Source organism: Pyrus communis, chromosome 10 (genome assembly GCF_963583255.1).
Source record: "Pyrus communis chromosome 10, drPyrComm1.1, whole genome shotgun sequence".
Lineage (NCBI taxonomy): Eukaryota > Viridiplantae > Streptophyta > Magnoliopsida > Rosales > Rosaceae > Pyrus > Pyrus communis.
Window position 1 is genome coordinate 23,252,919 of NC_084812.1, and position 20,817 is coordinate 23,273,735.

The window sequence follows — 20,817 nt, forward strand, 5'->3', positions numbered from 1 at the left end:
TTTGTTTGCATATATGATCATTAGATAATGATAAAGAGAATGACTAGTTTCAATTATGATGTTCATACAGTAAGGAGACATTAATTAGTCCACTAAAACCCCTACCACATTAATTAAACATGGAACAAAACCAAAACATCAATTACATTGACCCGAAAGTGGTGAATTAATATGGTGAATAGGGTCAAAATTTTCAACTCATTACGTCTCAGGTTCAAACCCTCTATTCTCTCTATCTAGACCAAAAAAACTTGTAAAATATACTAATTTCCAAATAATGTTCCGAAATTTCCGAGATTACCCTAACTCCAAAGTTTTTGAAAATTCCAAATTTAAAAATTGTGTTCCGATCCAGTCCCAGTCCAAAATTTCGGATTGGATATTGGTAACATGGATTCTGATTCTGAAAAACACCCGTACATTGGCCTTAAATATTTGACACTCAACTTATAACTAAAAGGGTTCGATTACCAATGCAATGCCAATTTGCATACAAAGTTTGAAACTGAATGTGCTGCTTAATACTATAATCCTGAACTTAAACTACCATATGGTGTATTCTCAGCTTCACCACCACCGACCTAAAATGTTTCGCCCAGTTAAACACGTTGAGATCATAGATGAGACCGGGTGGCTTGTGAATCAAGCAATTTTATACCATCAGCTCCATTCTCTGTTGACCCAAATTTAGGCAAAAGAAATGGGAATGTCTACAAATAAATATTGTAACCAACACTTTAATAAATGACGAGAACAAAGACAGCAGAAATTCACACAATAATCTGTCACCTATTCATATCTGCCCTTCAACTTGTTAGGAAATCCGAATATATCCAAAGCCGAGCATCTTTGCTGTGAGAGAACATACTTCATATTGCCCGCAGGAGAAGTCAACTATTTCGGTGCAGTACTGTTAAAGGAAAGTATCAGACAGCACAGCAAGGGTGTACAGCAGCAGACTAGCACATGGTGTCAGAGCATGTGCTCTGATGTATTACAGTATGGGCAGCTAGGCACGCCACCTTTATGTCTGTAGTTTATTGCATGCGTGTGTGTGTGTAAGATGTATATAAAACCATTGCAGCAGAGAATGAAAGATATAACAAAATATCAAATTGTAGATGGTATCAGAGCACCGATTCCGGTGACTCTTTCATGCTTCCGCCACCACAAACACAATACCCTCCAACATACCTCAACATTCCATCACTTGGTCTGGGCAAAATCTTTCCGCCAAAGCTGCACAGAAGCTTTATTTTCTTCCCAGACACAGAAGCTTTATTTTCTTCCCAGACACAGAATCATCACTTGATTATAACCAATCCTAGCTGCCATATCAATAACCACCGTAACCTTTACCATCACCATCAAGTAGTTTTCTTGCTCCTTCACCTTCGCCTTTCCGTAATCTCTACAGCTCTCCCACAAATACCATTGACCACAACATGACAGAACCAGTCAAACCCAAAAACAATAAATCAGATGAGAATCTCATGGAGTTCTCAGACCCATATATCATTCATCACTCAGATCACACTGGACTTGTCCTGGTTTCCAAAACTCTTGATGGAAACAACTACGGGCAATGGAGCCGTGCCATGCGCATGGGTCTCAGCGCAAAGAACAAGATTGGGTTCATTGATGGAACCATCAAGGCTCCCTCATCACTGGACGCAAATTATGCGGCCTGGAAAAGATGCAATGACATGGTTACATTATGGATTGTGAATTCAGTCCACTCAGACATAGCCGGCATCATCATGTACACCGAAACTGCTGCTGCAGTTTGGAGCGACCTCAGAGACAGATTCTCACAGGGCAGTGACTCGAGGATCTACCAGATTCGACAAGAAATTGTTGAAAATCATCAAGGGCAGCTCTCTGTTTCTGCCTATTACACAAAGATGAAGGCCTTATGGGATGAGTTAGCGTCATATCATGATCCATTAGATTGCACTTGCACAGGTTTGAGAGGACTTGCTGAACGGGAAGAGAAAGAAAGAGTTATGCAGTTTCTGATGGGATTGAACGAATCCTATGCAACTGTACGAGGCTCGATTCTGATGATGAGTCCACTACCTGATACACGCAGAGTCCATGGCCTTATTCTTCAACATGAACGGCAGATGGATGTGGCTAGTCGTCGCGATATGGGGACATCCTCGCATGCAATGCAAGTCCAGCGAACTTATGCATCATCCTCATCCAATAGCAAGACCTCCAACACCTTTTCACGTAAGTCATTCAAATGCACTTACTGTGATGGAGATGGACACTTGGTGGACCATTGCTATTACATCATTGGGTTCCCAGAAGGACACAAATGGCATGGAAAAAATGTGAAGCCCAGGAACAAGAGAGGAGCAGCCAACAATGCCGAGGCTATCACCCCTACCACAACCACCAAGACCAATGCTTCTGATGGTCCTACATTCACTACCGAGCAGTATAATCAAATCATCGCCATGCTTCGTAACGGTAATGGACAGCCACTTGCCAATGCAACAGGTATTTTCTTGCCTAAATGCAATATAGCACAAACAGATCCACATTCGAATCTATGTTGGATTGTTGATAGCGGAGCCACTGATCATATTTCTCATTCGCCACCAACACACAACATCATGGATGCTCAGCATGACTATGTTGGCTTACCAAATGGGGGGCAAGCGGAAATAAAAAGGATTGGTTCAATGAAATTGTCACATGAGTTATCTCTTGATAAAGTTCTTTATGTACCAAAGTTCCGCGTCAATTTATTGTCGGTTAGTAAATTGACAAGAGCTTTGCGATGTATAGTGACATTCTATCCTGATTTTTGTGTTGTGCAGGACATGGATACGAAGAGGATGATTGGCCTGGGCAAGCATTTTGATGGGCTCTACTACCTCACCCCGACACAAAATCCTCACCTTGCCAACCACATTTCCCACACCACAAATCTTTATATGGTCTTAAACAGGCGTCCAGAAGTTGGTTTCGAGAATTTTCTTCGGCTATCAGTGACATCGGTTTCTGCCAATCTAAGGCAGATTACTCTCTGTTCACCCAAGTCAAGGGTACTTCACTCACTATTGTATTGTTGTATGTTGATGATATGGTGATTACAGGCAACGACGAGACAGAAATCAAGAACCTAAAGACTTTCCTTAGCAGTCGATTTCGAATTAAAGACCTTGGACCTCTAAAATATTTCCTTGGAGTCGAGGTTGCACGTTCGAAAGCCGGAGTCACAATTTGTCAACGGAAATATACACGGGACATACTGGAGGAGACTGGGTTACTTGGTGCTAAACCCATGAAAGTTCCAATGGAGGCTGATTTAGTGCTAACACCCACAGGAAGCACTTCACTTCATGAACCTGCGAGGTATAGGCGCTTAATTGGCAAGTTAATTTATTTGACCATCACAAGACCGGAAATAGCATACACTGTCAACACGTTGAGTCAGTTTATGCAAGATCCGCAACGACACCACCTTGATGCAGCATATCGACTCCTTCGATATCTTAAAGGAGCTCCTGGGCAAGGTTTGATGTTTTCTTCCCAAAGTGAATTATCTTTAACTGGTTATTGCGACGCAGATTGGGCTCGTTGTCCCATTTCACGTCGGTCAGTGACTGGTTATTGTATTTTTCTTGGAAAATCACTGGTGTCTTGGAAAAGCAAGAAACAAGTTACAGTAGCTCGTTCATCCGCGGAAGCGGAGTATCGGTCCATGGCTACTGCCACTTGTGAATTAAGTTGGTTGAGGTATTTATTGGAAGATTTACATGTTAACCATCCTCAGCCAGCAAGATTGTTTTGTGACAATCAAGCCGCTTTGCACATAGCTGCAAATCCAGTGTATCACGAACGTACAAAGCATATCGAGATCGATTGCCACACAGTCCGTGAACGAGTTCAAAAAGGAGAAATCAAAACTTCTTATGTCAAGACGGGGGAGCAAGTCGCAGACTTATTTACTAAGCCATTACGTGCACCCATCTTCCATGCACATCTGGGCAAGTTGGGTGTGATTGACATTCACACTCCAACTTGAGGGGGAGTGTTAAAGGAAAGTATCAGACAGCACAGCAAGGGTGTACAGCAGCAGACTAGCACATGGTGTCAGAGCATGTGCTCTGATGTATTACAGTATGGGCAGCTAGGCACGCCACCTTTATGTCTGTAGTTTATTGCATGCGTGTGTGTGTGTAAGATGTATATAAAACCATTGCAGCAGAGAATGAAAGATATAACAAAATATCAAATTGTAGAATCTATCACTTAATGGAGAATTATTCTGCACCTCAGTGCTGCAAAAAACCTTGCATCATTAAACCTACGTCATCTCATTTGATAAGCAATACTGGGTATTTCTTCAAACTTTCAGTGGTTACGGTTACTGTTTAGTACCTGACAATACAAAAGGACGATCAGGGAAAGGACTTTTAACAGTAGGCAAAGAACTAACCAAATTTAGCTATAACTTACATGTTTCTCTGGTATCTAGCAGTTGGTAAAAGCTCTTCAAATTCGATTTTCATATTCGAGCTAGGCGATCCCTTCTTATTTTCATTCTCATTAACTACAACATCCACAAAAAATGCTGCACACACTGGCCGATGGTCAGAGAACTGAGACTCTCCACGTATGTAAGAAAGTTGTCTAATCCCATTTCCATGCCATAGTATTCTATCACACCTGCAATTTTAAACGAGTCAAATAAACTTCTTTGTTAAAGTCAATTGGGTTCCGTAAGTACATTCTTTTCTTCCAGTCGACCTACCAAGCTGGTGTTCTTCTTTTCTTTTTTGATGTTTTTATCTCTCCAAAATATGTGTCTGAGTTATAAAAGTATTTGTAAGTAGGTAGAAAGTAGATTTTCCCCTCTTTCCATCCCTTGAATACTCGCCCTGCTTCTCTTTCGATCTTGAGCTATATATGCAACCCAAAACAAAAATTATTAGTACACCATGAGAGAATGAAATGTGATCTGCTTGTAACGAAAAACGAATCTTATGTTGTACATGTAGTTCAACTCCAACATAAATTTCTTATTCTTTCAAGGCAAAATCAGTTACCTGATCTTTGTCAAAAAGTGCATCCCAGTCGTTGTCCATCAATAGCTTTTGGGTTTCAGAGTAGCTCAAAGCAATGCGGTAATTCAAGTCCCCTAACCATATGACCACACTAGATCCATTTGCAAAGAGATTAATCAGACAATCAGGGTCAATAAATGTGAGAAAATAGTGTTGGATTATAAAAAGGATTCAGTACTTTAATAACAAGGTTGAAATATGCTTACTCATGTCCTAGAATTTTATCCGGCATCCTACTATGAGCCGTTTTGCAAATCTTCGGAAACTGAGTGCTTTTAAGAATCTCTAATACATCCAGATTTCTCCTAAGCTCATCCCCCTCTTTCTCCCCAGATGCCAAGTGACTGCAGACAAAGCAAAAGCTTGTCTGATGGAATAAGAAGCTCACAGATATACAGCCCTGCAACCAGTATACAAAATAATCAATGTACTGTCAAAGGTTTTTTTTTTTATGTATAACCGACATCCGGTGATTGTAAAAGTTTTAACAAAATACCTTGTTTCCAAGTCCCATTATCCCGCGACTGATGCAAGAGATCCTCAAGTGGCTAACATATTGTATATACTCTTTCCTCGCCCAAATAGTAACAAAAATTCCTACCATTTGCTTACTTGCTATAAGGCCGTACTTCATCTGGTTGGTAGCAGAGGCCATGGAAATTTCTGATATATCAAAGGCATTAGATCCATCCTCATCCGGATCTGAAGAAAGGTCGTCTTCATTTATGTTTGATTGTTGGCACCGAAAGCAAAAATCTTTACTTTGTTTCCTTTCTAGTTCAAAAGGGCAGTTGCAACTCTTCAACCTCCGTTTGCTCTCTGTCCTAAAAGTCTTACTGACCTTTTTAAGGGAAGGCTTCGAGGAAAATCGTGAACCACCTGCTTTGCTTCTTGAACACCCGTCAGGTGATTTGTTTAGTGACTGATTGATTAAAGCGAGCCATTTTGCTGCAGGTTCATTATCTTCTAGAACTAGTACATTTCCAGCATTTAGCGGAACAATTTCCTGGAAACTGATGGAAAAAAGCCTAAAAATTAATAAGATGAACAATCAATATCTTCTACAGAAGCACAAACAATATGGAATTACATTTTCATTTTAAAGGTTGTACCGAACTGATATGACAAAACAAAAAATACACGCAGAAGATAAAAGTCACTAGTTTCTTTCTACAGCGTGTGTGCCTCTCTTTTTGACACATTATCATACACTGTGACTCATATCACAGTCCGATGGTTTCAAAAACGAGTACCCAAATGTACAATTTCATTTGAAAAAATTGTCAAAATAATTTATCCGTTTGAAACTATAAAAATCAAAGGCAAACACAAAGAAAATGAAAAAAAGAATAAATAAAGAGACCATACCCCAAGACATATATGTCTGATTCATTATTAACCTGCAGAAAATCATCCAGACGAAGGCCACTATGAGGAGATTTCCCTCCCGCATTCCATGTCGCTACAAAAACCCTGAAACAAAAAACCGAGAAAACAAAAGCCAAAAATTAGCGCATATGCATTCTTGCCAGGGGATAGAAAGACAGAAACAAGAAATAGTTGTAGAAGATATTCCAATTACCGAAAGGACTGAACATATTGACCGGCAGGCATTTGAGACCCTGTGTCACTTATAGATTGAATGTCAACTGACGGGTTAGACTGCTGTGCTTCTGAAAGAGGATACAATTACGTAAAGACTTCACGGTAAGATGTCAAATATATAAGAATTGTAGGCTAAGCAAGACAGAAATTTTCTTTGGAAGTTAAAAAGGAAGCAGAGAGAGAGAGAGAGAGGTGGGGATGTGAGGGACATTTTCTATGCTTGCTAGTCGCTACCTTTCTTGCAGTAGCTTAGATTTGAAACATGAATATATTCTAAGATTACATTTCCATGGTGCTCTCCCTCTCACTGTAGGCATCGATATCTTTCTTACCAAAAACGCCATTTTTAGACCCCAAATGTCTTATATGGTTGGACCAATGTCCCTATCTTACAAACAGTTAAAGAAAAACAAATCAATTCGAAAAAAGAAAAGTAAATCACATCCTTCAAAAAGCAGATGGGATTCTATTCTGCAGTTCCAAAAAGAAAGATAACATCAACTATAATATAAGTCCCCAGTTGCAAGGAATATCCTCTCTCTCTCTCTCTCTCTCTCTCTCTAGATTTTCTCCAGTGGAAAACAATGGTGATAAGTGATTGAATTGAAACCAGAAAGAAACATATTTACTCACCAGAGAAATCCGAAGAGCCGCTTCCTTCTTTCTCCTTTGTGGTGAAGATTTTATGAATAAAAGACTGAAACAAAAGGGTAAAATCCAATTAATTAACAAAATCTGATTTAAAAAAACACCATTCTGTTTGCCGAAAGATCCATTTTTTTATCTACAAAATAGAAAAGACGAAGAATTTGGAAACAAAAATAAGAAAAAGGAACCTTCTTTTTCACGTCTTGATTGCTGATAGTCATTTCCGAAGGTGCAACTTTTTCATCAACTGTTAGTCACAGACCTTCACAAACCTACAGATAACAGATTAATACTGCAATTAGATCAAAACCCTCCTAAACGGATAATTAAATTGTCAAAAAAAAAAAGGAAATTTCACGAATTGGACAAAATAAATTATAGATTAAAAACAAAGAGGACAGCATGAGAATAATGGTAAAATATTGAGATTGAACAAACGAATACAATTCCCAGAGAATAAGAATCTAGTTACCTACATCCAACAAATAGCATCAAACACAAACACCCAAATGCAATTCAGTTTCAGATGACAGAATAAATAGAACATAAATTACCAGAACTTGGTGAAGGATTGACAGTCATGGAGGAGGAGGAGGGATGAGATCTCTGTAAACTTATATAAATACAATATATATGATATATGTACATATTATTATAAAGAAAGAGTGGCAATGGCAACAAGAACAACCAACCCATGAAACAAGTTGACAGGCAACATGGGTTTTCTCGAGAAAGTCAACTGGACAAAGCGATTCCCTGTTCCTTGCCTTGATAAAATATTTGGATTTATTTGTTTAATTTATTTTTTACTCCAGAAAAAAAAAAAAAAAAAAAAAAAAGGAGATGGAGAATTGAACGTGATAAGACTGACAAGGAGACCTGCATATTCTATGTGGATGGCTTCAAACTTCCACCTCTTGTTCTTCTATAGTTGGTGTTTCAAGAAAAGTCCTCTCCCTTTGTTTTTTGTTGATGGACAATACAAACAAAGACAAATGCAATAAATAACTTCACGAGCGAAACTTATTAGTGTTTTTAATATATTTTTATTGATTTTAATATATATATATATATATATAAGTTACGATTCGGAGACACATCGCTTTTCACACATTTTAACACTCATTTGATAGGGCTCACTTCGTAATGTATTTCAATGATCCGAAACGTCGGTATTTAGTACATCATTCATAAATCATCCTTACTAAAAATTTAGACAAATCCAAAATAATTATGAAATTCATTTGTAGTGAAAAAATGGTCGAATATGGTTCTACAAAGAAACACTAAATTTAATCCAACCGTATAGTAGTTTAGATTTGAGTGATTTTTAGTGTACATAATTTTTTAGGTAAGATGTAAAAGATAGACAGTTAGGTTGTTGAGATACATTACTGGATGGGTCCCACAAAAACCTATGTCAAAATGTATATAAAAAACGTGATTTTATATATATTATTTATTATTTTTAATATGTTTCTTTAAAATATTTATATATTTTTTGACATTTAAACGTCATTTCTCTTTGCAATTTTTTTTTTTTAGAATTTTCTATAAACTTTATTGAAACGAAAAAGAAAATGACAATTCAAGTATTACAATTTCTTTTTCAATTAATTTTTTGTGACATGGAATATGTTATTAAGAAAGCAAATTTTCTATCAGAAAGTGATTTTACACACTTTTTAGCTTTTGATTTCACTCTTTATTTTTGACAATTGAATTGAGTAAATCAAACAGAATCAACGAACATGATTAAACATATGTGTGAGAGGTTTGAAAGAGTATATTTATATTCCCCTTTTTTAGCTGATGCTAGCACTAGTATTGGTCTTCATGTAAAGACACTCGCATTTGAGATATGTCTGTCAAACTAAGGCGAGATTTGTTTTTCTATTTGATTCTGATTATCCTTGTGGTTGTTTTTATGGAAACTTGCCCTTTTTGATAAAAAAAAAAACAATTTATAACAAAATTAAGTATAACAATCTGAAGAAATAGAAAGGTTCTGCAACTCAACTTAAAAAAAAAATGATAGCAAAAAAAAAAAAAAAACACGACGTTAAATATATGTAAATCTTATCAGTCACTAATTCCGACATAACTCTCCAAATAAATTTAAACACAAAACTATAATTATATATGTGCAATTAGCAAGTAAAATGCTAAACATTATTGTTTTTTTGTTCATGGGAAAATTTTGAAGACAATGATGAGGGGGGTCAAAAGAAAGAGTGGGGAAGAGAAGAATGTGAAATGTCCCATCAAATAAAGTCCAGACACAATTAGTTGGGAATTGGGATTTAAAACGTTGAGTTTTATGTCAGTTTGTACTTTGTTTTCAGCTCCGGAAGAAAGTTGGTTTTGAAAATGCGGATTTCTTTCTTTTAATTTACCAAATCAGGGAATTGGTTCTATTGAAATTTAGTTCAATAGTTAAAATTATTATAATTTTTAAAGTAGACCTCTATTTTTAGCAATTGAATCAAATTTCAATTGTACAAATTCTCTAATATAATGAATTAGAAGGCAGATATCTGAAAAAATCCCTTTTCTTGAAAATCTACATACTACTTGTTTCTTCATCTCTCGAATAATTGAACTATTATGACGAAATCATCGGCATAATTATTTTTAAATGAGAAAAAAATCAATTTGGTACTTTGTTCTTAAGTTTTAGCAGATTCTGGTGATGGTTTTCGTGCGTCCCACTTTCTAGTGCATTAAAATTTGATGGGAGAGAGAAACAAGAGGGAAGGGTTTATTAAATGTCTTTTTTATTTTTAATTTTGTGTGACAGAGGAAAAAGAGGCCCCACGTGTGTATGTGTGTGTCTCCGTCAAACAGTCAAACTTGGGGAGGCTTTGTTTGTGGGTAATGGTTTCCTGGCAGTACGGCAGGCGCTGCCACCGCTGCCGCCAATATAATAATCTTAATATTCCCCTGGCCGGTCCCCGGTTCGGGCTTTTGGGGCTCATCGTGCACTTTGCCAATTGTCAATCTTTCTTTCTTCACTGTTAAACTACATTTTACATGCCATGGAAAACGTTACAGAGATTTTCATAAAAGTAGGACTCTTTATAGATACTTTGGCATCTCATTTTTTACATAATTTTGGTGCTGACAAAATAAAATTTTATGCTTAAAACATGAGGTGACGGAAAGTTCCATTTTGAAAGAGTCTTGCATTTCTCTTTATCAAAATTTAAGGCCAGTCTCATGATGGACTATGAGATTTTGATTTTCATATAGCACCATGATAATTTTGATTAACGTTAAACCAATTTACACATTTTTGTTAGGTTGACCGTTGGAGGGTGAGTCTCAACTTGGATTCATGAGCAGTTAATGGTTGACCATACAATCAACTTAAATTGATGTAAGTTGGACGAACGTCAAAAGTTTAGGGTGTAATGTGAAAAACATGATATTACGTGATCTGATTTGTATTGAAACTCACGTCAAACCTCAGTTTGTTAAGGTGCACTTAGCCCTTTTATGGTTACACTTGCGTACAAAAGGAGGACCGCACTATTGGCATTTTCTAGTGTTGGAGTTTCAAATAAAAAAGAGTCTAAAAAGACAAACCAACTAACTTGATTTGTCGATAACTAACTAATCTCGATCGATATTGTACTGAAACCGGTCTAGACAAACGTTGAACAAGTTCTCAAATCATGAATAGTCGGTAAAGTACAACCAATCTTAAACTGTCAGTAAAATCAAACCAACTGACTCAGTTTTAAAATATTCATATTTTGATGTAGAACTGGAACCTTTTGGACTGAAATTGAGCAGAACAAAAACTTCCAATACAACTTTTGCATTCTTATATGGAACCAAACTAATTCTATTTTGCTCCACATTTCTAGTCTTTTGTTTTCCTTCCCTAGTTCTATTGGTCTTGGGTTTGTCAAGGGCAAAGCCTTTGGACCACGTAACACAGCTTACAAGAAATGGTTGTCGACTGTTTAACCATAAAATGCTAAGTATTGGTTTTAGGAAGAAGCTAATTAAGCATACAACAAATGTGTAAATTTGATGGTACCAAAAACAATGTCGAAAAAAGGAAGATCAATTTCTTCAAGGCTGGCAAAGGGAGGGAGGGGGCTCCCAGACAACATGTTTTGGACTCAACATTTTTGTACTTCAAACTTGAAGCTGCTGGATCCCATTCCCCACACACACTTCTCAACGGGACACAGTTTTTGTTTTTGTATTTTGAAAATGCAATTCTTTATCTGTTTTCCACATTTGTAAGGCATGCACTCATGGGTGGATTTATAGAGGGACCAGGGTGGTTTCGGGACCATCCGTGGTCTAGGAAAAACATGTATGAATGTCTTTTTTTGACCCTCCAACTGTTTTGGGCAGAGAGGAATGTTTTAATCCTAGGGCTACATGTTCTAGGGAGGACCGTTCTATTCATAGAGCTATATGTTCTACAGTGTGAGCAGTTTATTTGAACCTTTTACATTGGAACGTCCCGGCCTTAAAATTATGGACCCGCTATTGCATGCACTTCTTAATTAACAAGCTTGATAAAATAAGCCTTCCCATTAAAAAGTGAACCCCCTCATATTTTTAAAATTCAATATTTGAATATAATGTTTAATCTGCACTTTTGACTGTGTTGGGATCTAATATCTTGAGTCTAATTGTGCCTTTATATTAAGTTTGTAATGGATTATGGGTGTGACGAGGATTTTCAGTTATATAATTATTTAAAAAGAGGTTATTCCATAAATTCATATAATGTTTCTTGAGTATGCAAATACGATGGTTGTGATGAGACTGAATAGTAATGTTTGGACTCAATTGTTCCACATTATAAATTTGGATCATATCAAGGATATATACTTTTAACACGCCACTCTATAATGTATTTCAACGATTCAAACATTTATTTTTAGGTCTTCTAAAATAATAATATGATTTCTCTTTGAAAGTGGATAAATCGATAACATTAGATGAATGAGCTTGTTGTCTCCATGTTCCAAACTTAGGACCCAATTCCGAAGAACAACATACCTTGAAGTGGTTTGAGAACTCTTAAAGCACCATATTCTCTTGCAAGTCGAATTTTAGGGACAAGTTCTACTCATGAACTCTAAATTCTATCCACTCCGCCGGTTCTCTAGTCCACTCTTTGCCGTTTTGTTGCTATCTTAGTCCAAACTTTTTGGACCACAATATTGGCAACAAGAAAAAAGGGTGGTCAAAATATAGTTCAATCAATCATATTGTTAAGACTTGCTTTCTATTTACAGCGGAAAGGTGCAGATTCTTTGAAAAGAACCAGTGAGTGAGAAGACCCTTCTGGTCCCAAAGCATCAATATATATACATATATATGTATATATGTATATATATGTATATATATATGTAGAGTGTGTGTGTGTGTATGTACAGACACATATAACATATTCGTAACCTGTAACACCAATAATATTCTTACTTTTTGGTTTTAGATTCTAGATTATTAAGCAATACTTGCAAAAAATTTATGTGGCCCTTTGATGCTACCAGAGAACAAAATATCCAAACTTGCCCAGACAGTCGCAGGCACGATGTTCGGCCTGACTATATTCTTATGATTAATATTTGAAGTTTGTGATTCATTTTAAAGATTTAGCCTTGCAGAAGGTATGCGTTATGATTTATTTCTTCATTTGAATTGTCCACAATATTGATAGTGTTGCTAAAAATAAACCTGCACTGTGAGAGGCTCGTCTCATGACTCAAATAACTAAGGGCATTGACTCGAGCTCATGTGTTTGAATTCTGTAGTCTGGAAATATCACTTGTATAAACAAAACAAAGAACCCCATTTTGACTACCATGAAACATAGAAAGTAGAAAATGTTGAAATATCTTACATCGGCCTTATAAAGAAAGAATGAAGTGTTTAAATATCCTAACCCCATTCAATCTAACATCAAGGTATTTTGTGATAAAACTCCACACTAACGAATTGTGCAAGTGGTAATTAACAAGTTAGGGATAATATTAGTGTTGTTGGAAGTGTGCCTATGACTCGTCTCTCTTATAATTCTATAGAAAAACCCTTCGTTCTTTTTCCCACGTCGAGGAACCTTTCTTTCTATTATCTTTAAACATGTTTTTGGGTGCTAGCCTTTTAATTAGTTCAGTCAAACCCAAAACCAAAGCATCAAAGACCAAAATATGCTTAAAGGTTAAAACTTAAAACTAATACTATGTTTCCGTTTCAAGCGGAAAGGTGCGAAGTTTTTTGGAAGGAGCCGAGCCAGTCATCACTCATCAGCTAGTGAGATTTATAGCCTTCAGTTCTGGTCCCAAAGCATCCAAGATATCATTACGTTCCAAATAGTAGGGGTTACTTTAGGCATTTAGGGGGAAGGCTAAGCATACAAAACATATGGGCATTTGATATAAAAGGAAGAGCATGTTTCCTGGGTTGTTACTTTAGGCTTTTAGAGGCAAGGCACGCATCGAGAAAATTATAACTTCTGGAAGATAAAAGAAAGAACATTTTCGATTCTTTTGATTACAGTAATGGATGGCCCGAAGCATAATAACAAGTAAAATGATGTACACAAGAGGTAGGCTTTCAAAAGCATGATAACATACCCAGCTATTAAAGCCCAAATGAAGCAAGATTATCTGCTAGAAAAATCTCGTTCACGATCCAAGACATATAGTTATCCATCAAAGTTATTCATGCATTTAGCGGGTACGTGTAATAAACAAATTAGCAAAACGTCTCATGTTTGTTCTTTTGAATTGAAGCATTCAAGGTTTATGATTTAGTTCAAAACTTTATCTACGTAAAAAATGCTCTAAAATATGATATAAAACAGTTATAGACATTAGAGGGATCTAGATATTATACTTCAAAGGTTGGAACCCATTAACCATGAAGGTTTTTCTAAGTCCAATCTGATGAATCTTGAGGCAAAACTTGATATTTGGATTTTGTTGGTGGATTACCAAACTCTTTTGGTCATTTACTCGCACCCCTTCTTTTAGAATCTTTAAGGAAAAGAAGAAAAGAGGAAGAAGATGCAAGAATTTGACGTTGATGTGTGAAACAAAAGAAAGAGGATCTGTTTTGTTTTGTCCCACATCGACCAGCTGAGGATGGGCAACATTCTTTATATGCTTGACACGTGTTGATTAGATCGCCGAGTTCAGTCGCGTGAACTTGTGACCCAAGTGGGGGCATTAAGGATGGTCTGGAAGCGATTGAGAGGTGGACAACCTGGGGTACGTGTGAATACATTTGAGGGGCTTAGTGGGCCCTTGTCGGCGTGCCACTGTGGCCCAGGAGACACAGGTGTTCGCGCGCGTGGTATGTAAGAGAAGCGGTCGCCCTGAAGCGCGTAGGCCGGAGCCGCTGGCCAGAAGCCCAGCGCGCACACAGTTGTTTCCGGCCACTGTCGATAAGCACAGCGGCGGCAATATAGTCCTTCCGCCTTGTAAAGGAGTAGCTGGAAGATTTCTTTACCCAAGTGTTGAGTAAAGCCCGTTGGCTTATCAGAGCAACGGGGGCTCTTACTGCTGAACTCCTCCTCCGCAGTGGATCACACGCCGGCACCCCTCATCTGTCCCACCACCGTAGAACCCGCTCCTCAATTCTGACCTCCATCTTTTTTTTTCTTCTATTTATTTAACGTTTAATTTTGTTTTCTACATACTTTTTATTATAAAGTGGTCAAAGTAATGATAATACCTATAGTTCAAGGTCATTAATTACAAAATGGTCTTAATAACATTAAGAGAGTTTGCATTATAAATGGTTCCTAAAAACTGAGCTACCTCTTTAAAGTAAAGCATCGATCAAAAATTGATCAATATCGTCTCTGAATATAAATCGGCAAATCAATATCGTTTTTTCTAGAATTTTGTCAAAACTTCTTATTACTAATGTAAAATGAAATACCTACCCATGCTCCACTACACAATTACTAATTAACACTAAAATATCAAAGATGTAGTTGAAGGCTTATTTAGGCGTCTCATTTTTAATGGTCTAAAACAAGCCCACTCATAAAATGTTTAACCACTTTATCCAGTTGCTAAATAAATCAATGTTTTGATATAGTTTGGGATCGGTGCTAAATAGTCCAATCCTAGTCCTAGGGCCAAAAGCCGGCCGGAGGGAGCATGGCTGGCTTCTCAGAACCAACATGAAAGGGTGTCGTTTCCTCTTCCTCTGCGCACCACCGCGGCCTCCCGCTACCTCCCATCTTTTTGCATCATCGCCTTCAGCTTCATCTGGCTATAGAGGCTCTCTGGTCCTTACAATGGCTATAAGCATGTTATCCACCAACTCCACACTCCCCTTCAACTTTACAATTGCCATTTGAACTTCAAGCCTTGTTCCTCTTTGCCCACCAAACTTTCAATTTTGTCATAAGTTCGAAGGAGCGCCCAACCCTGGAAGTGAAGTACAGGGGGAACCGCCTTCGTGAGGTCCAAGGTCAAGTACTCTTTCACATCAATGGAACAAGAAGCAAGCAGAAACAAACACAAAAACGAAAATTGACAAATCACAATAATACTCCGGAATATACAAGAAAAATCTCTGTTTCTATACCTGTAACCCGTGCCTGATTTCATTACTTGGTGCATAGACAGGAAAACACAGACAAAATACCATACACCTACCAATACATTAATAAAAACTAAAAATATCAGAGAGACAATACACGATATCGACAACTCTAGAAACATACCACAAATTTCTACCTACCAAGTTATAAATTAAACGAAAAAAATATAAGTTCATATTCAAAGCAGAAGTGGCCTAAGAATGCTGCTGCACGAATATGGTAATGGCATTAACGCTGCTGCACGAATATGGTAATGGCATTAACGCTACTGCTGCATGGCCATCATAGACAAAACGTCTGGTTCATGTCCGTGAACTCTCAATCGATATATGCAAGTATGAGAAGGGCTTCCATGGTTGGATGTGAAGTCCAACCTCACTGTGTCAATGAGGCCAGACACTGCCGAGTCCATGATAGTGAATGTCTGGGCATTGCTTTTCTCAAGGTCATAAGTAAATTCAGCGAGGCGAAACATCTCTGTATAGACTTCTGGATTATCCCCCCCTTGCAGCCACCCAGAGATCCTGCAGTCCTTGGGAGCACTCGATCTGTCATAAGCGACACTCTGTTCAAATATAAAAACAAATATGTTAGCATATTTTTTAAGGACGCTATCAATGAACACAATAGAAAAGAAAATCAAGGACAAAGAGATCGGCAAAAGAACACAATGGTGGTGAGCTGAAATCAGAATACTTGTGGAGACAAGAAAATGCTTTTACATGTTAGTTGGTTCACATGCCATGGTACTCCAACATTGCAATAGATGTTAAAGCTTCCCCATAGCCAAATAATATAGAAATCAACAAAGTAACCAAAACCATAAAAGGAATTCAAACTAATCCTACAGAGTGGCATTGTAAAGGAAGTAATATATAAGCAGGTCCAAAATTTATTGTAAACAAAGTTAATTACAGAGTACAGTTATAGAATCAGTAACTATTCAGTTTCGTTTCTTGCTTAAATGCTTAATGGATGTCTACGCTCAAAGCTTCCAAGTAACCAAATAAGACAGAAATCCCCACATGTTTAACTAAAGATATTTGGAAGGATTAACTACAATATCTGCAACCAATTTTGTTATGCCAAACCATATGACAAAGGGAATATGTAAATTTGTTTATATATCTAATCCGAAAGGTAATTATTTGGTCCAGTAAGGACAGGAAAAATAATTGTATAATCAAAATACATCCCAATATGGGTAAAAGAAATAATCAGAAACATGTTCCCACAGACTAACATTATCACGTTTTAATATTAATTTATCGCATATATTTAATATTAATTTCTTGCATACGCAAAGAAAAACATTCTTGCAACTAATTTTGATTCCTAACACCTTATTCTTAATTTAATCCGCAGTTAAACCAAAATATCATGCCCAATAGAATTTGGGTTCAGTTTACGACACGAGCACATAAAATAACTATTCTTATTTGACCATCTTTTATGCACTGGTACATTACAAGTTCCAGTTCATAGTAGGCCTCATGAACCGCATCATTCGAGTGTCTGTAACTAGATGATTATGCTTTTCAATACTTTCCTATTTGCTTGCTGCTTTAGCCTACATTTTACAACCCAAGCCTTCCTACGATAAGCAACAAGAAGCTCATTCCTGAATCCCTGTCACCTACCGAAACTAACATACGATATCCATCCACATATTCACTGGCAAATCAAACATATTTTTCCGACTAAGCATTTCCATATATTATAGGTCAAAGTCAAACTAAACAACATGGTGCATAATAGCAAACAGACAAGAACAAGTACACGTACAACTCTATCGTATGTTTTTGCTACATGAATTCAGAGGCTCCCCGACTATAATAAGACTTTATTTCAATTTTATCAGCCTACCACTCAGAACATAAATAGACTTCTTACATAAAATAAGGAGACTTGGAACTATCTATAAATATTAATATAATTAAGAGGATGTGTTTCTAAAAGATAGTAGGACAAGGGGTTCAATTGTGGACATAATTAAAGCCATTCCATAGCTTCAAAGGGTTTCAATTGTGGAACTAGTAAGGACTAAGGACCCCACAAAAAAATGGTTAGGCTTGATTCGCAAATTTGCCAACCTGGTTAGTGATCTTTAAAAATACAAGTGTGCGCATACACACACACACACACAACACCCCACATAGAGTTTGAGATTACTCTCCATGTATTGATAATTTTATTTTCATGAAAATGCTTTAGAGATTTATATGTTACACAAGCCACTATGTTTTGAGCTTTTATATTGGTATCGATTATACAATATAAAAAAACATGTAAGTCATTACAACACAGCACAAATATCTACATACAAATCAAGCTGTGAAAGAGCATACCACATTGCTTAAAGTCAAGGCAGACGAAACCCGCCCACGAACTAATAGCAGAAATAGCAAAGGATTTCAAATGAGTACAAAAACGCTTTCGACCTACTGAATGCGAGTCTTCAACAAAAAGGGGATAGCTCTACTAAATTGGTAACCATTTTAACTCTCTTGACAAATGGCTCAGAGCCTCAGAGTATTAAGCTTCCATGAAGGCAGGGTCTAGGGAGGGCAAGATATGCGCAGGAAAAGCCTGTTCTAAGTGATATTACCTAAGGTTAAAAAAAATCCAGCCTAAAGATAATCCACCTAGACTACTTCACAACCCCTTACAGAACTTCTGCAAATTTAAAGTTACATGTTGTACGAAATGACAAAAAATCAACTATCACCAACAAATTGACTAAAATACTTCAAAATTAAGAATTCATTGTCTAGTTTGGAATCTTGTAGTTTAACCTTTACTTCAGCATAACTAATAACCGAAACAACTTATTACCAAAAGAGTAAACATGTCAAAGTTCCGAGAACAGTAACTACAATAGATCTATTATTGCGTGAAGGTCTTTGACTATATATCTCAATCCCACAGTTCCTAGCACATTATTGCCTGCGAGTTAATTCCAACACACATCTTAAACAATATTCATATTACTGAAACTGTAGAGAATTTAAATTGTATCCAGCATAACCAACACAAAAGATAAAGAAACAACACATGAATAAGCAAAGACTAGATAGTGAACAAGAACATCACCTTTGCAACATGTTCCAGAGTGATAGCCTCGGGAATGATCTTAGTCCGCAGCTTAATCTGGACAAACCCACTAGTCCCTTTCAAGGGAAAACAATGGCCAGGCTCTCCAAAACTGGGTCTCAACATCCTATCAGCATCACCGTGAACCCCATTTTTCGTACTCTTCGAGAACCAATTGCTCCCTTTCCCCACCAAATATGGCTCTGAATGCTTCACAATGGAAGCCCCACCAGTGGCCAAAGCATAATCCACCCTGCCAAGCCCATCCGCCGCGTGCTTCTCTATTTCTTTCTCAACCACATTCCTCGCATAGGCCCTTATGTCATCCAAAGTCGCACCCAATCCGCCATCTTCGCTGCTCTTCACCTTCTTCTTCAAATCCTCATACACCTTTTCAAACTCTTGCTTCGACAACCACTCCACGCTCCTCAAATCGCCCACCGACCTCTCCAACCCTTCACCTTTTGCCTCCAATTTCTTCAACTCACTCTCCAACGCAACCCCTTTATCCTCTATCTTCTTCTCCATTTCTTTCCTCAACCCTCCGACCTCGCTCTCGATCTTCCGGTCCACAACCTCCACCTGAACCTGAACCATCTTTGTAGTGGTCTTCATAAACGCTTCGACCTCCGCTATTCGGCCTTCCAAGTCCGTAAACGCCATGGGAACCCCAACCCCAGACCCCAGAGCGAGTCTCCTGACAATCTGAAACAAACCCAGAATCAGAACAAGCAGAATGAAGTTTTTGGAGAAGATTCGGAGGACGGTGACCCATCGAGGCTTGGGATCAGCGGCTAGGGTTTTGCGAGAGCGGCGACTGGACGGCGGCGAAATGGTGGAATTGGGCCCGGTTTTCTTGGGTTGAGCGGACCGGTCAAGACCCGGTTCGCCTCTGATGGAGTGGTGGCTCAGATCTTTAGAATTGGTAGCGGCGTCGTCGGCTTTGTGGGTTTGGGGTTCGGCGGAGACAAGTTCGATGTTGGAGGACTTCTTATCGACGGCCACGACGGGTCGCCGCCGGGTCGTCGCCGGGTTCGCCGTTATTGAAACGGTCGACGCGGACATTGGATTTGAGATTCGGGTTTTGCTGGATTAGATACAAAAATTTGAATTGAAAGGTTGAGGAATGAAAACGAGGGAAAACGGGGGAAAGCGAAAATCAGAAGATAAAAGGGGAATTTTGGGTTTGATTTGAAAACGATTGAGGAGTGAGGAGATTGGAGGCCAAGCGATCCGAAAGAAAATTAAAAATAAAATAGTGGGGAAGTTGGGCGATCCGGAGCGACGGTTTTGGGCGGCCCAGTTCTTACTTTGGGCCGGCTGTTTCCATGAGTAAATTGAATGGCCTTCCTCATTTGGTTTATGGCAAGTGAACAGTAACGGTAGTGGTAGAACACATAATTGTCGCACATTCTGAAAATTTAATCTTGAGACGTGACTAAATATATGAACTGAATTGCGTAGTACTAATGAATTCTTCTAATTTTATGGTTGCATCTAACTTTTAAAATTAGATTGTTTACGTACTATAAAACTAGACCAAGCCATTCGTAGTTTACCTTTTGTTAAGATCCAAAAACATCTTATATTTACAATGACTTCTAAAATTTATCATGTTCTAAATAGAAGGAAAAAATAGGATTCCAGAATCACTTAATGAAACTCGACAAGTGGGATTTTGAACCAACTCGAAATATAAAGGAATAAAGGATTCTAGACCAATTCAACGGTACCGAATGGGAAGTGACTAACTCAACAAAATGCAGAGGAACATAGGGTTCTGGACCAACT

General features: G+C 37.8%; 2 protein-coding genes across 3 annotated transcripts; both read right to left on the reverse strand.

The window, feature by feature from the left end:
* Window positions 1-4,253: 4,253 nt before the first annotated feature.
* Window positions 4,254-8,157, reverse strand: LOC137747428 (type I inositol polyphosphate 5-phosphatase 10-like). Of its 2 annotated transcripts, none has more exons than XM_068487534.1 (11): window positions 7,892-8,157; window positions 7,526-7,599; window positions 7,323-7,386; window positions 6,667-6,757; window positions 6,453-6,557; window positions 5,581-6,097; window positions 5,291-5,484; window positions 5,067-5,175; window positions 4,772-4,920; window positions 4,477-4,686; window positions 4,254-4,398 (listed from the first exon to the last, which is right to left on the reverse strand). In XM_068487534.1, exons 2-11 carry the CDS (start codon window positions 7,556-7,558, stop codon window positions 4,392-4,394), a joined length of 1,479 nt encoding a protein of 492 aa, XP_068343635.1. In that variant the 5' UTR covers window positions 7,559-7,599; window positions 7,892-8,157; the 3' UTR covers window positions 4,254-4,391. The 2 variants fall into 2 exon arrangements, with proteins under 2 accessions (XP_068343635.1, XP_068343634.1); XM_068487533.1 differs by having other exon boundaries at window positions 7,526-7,609.
* A 7,752-nt stretch (window positions 8,158-15,909) lies between these two features.
* On the reverse strand, window positions 15,910-20,216 carry LOC137748480 (SUN domain-containing protein 1-like). Its single transcript, XM_068488638.1, has 2 exons — window positions 19,027-20,216; window positions 15,910-16,498 (listed from the first exon to the last, which is right to left on the reverse strand). Exons 1-2 carry the CDS (start codon window positions 20,089-20,091, stop codon window positions 16,199-16,201), a joined length of 1,365 nt encoding a protein of 454 aa, XP_068344739.1. The 5' UTR covers window positions 20,092-20,216; the 3' UTR covers window positions 15,910-16,198.
* Window positions 20,217-20,817: the final 601 nt, after the last annotated feature.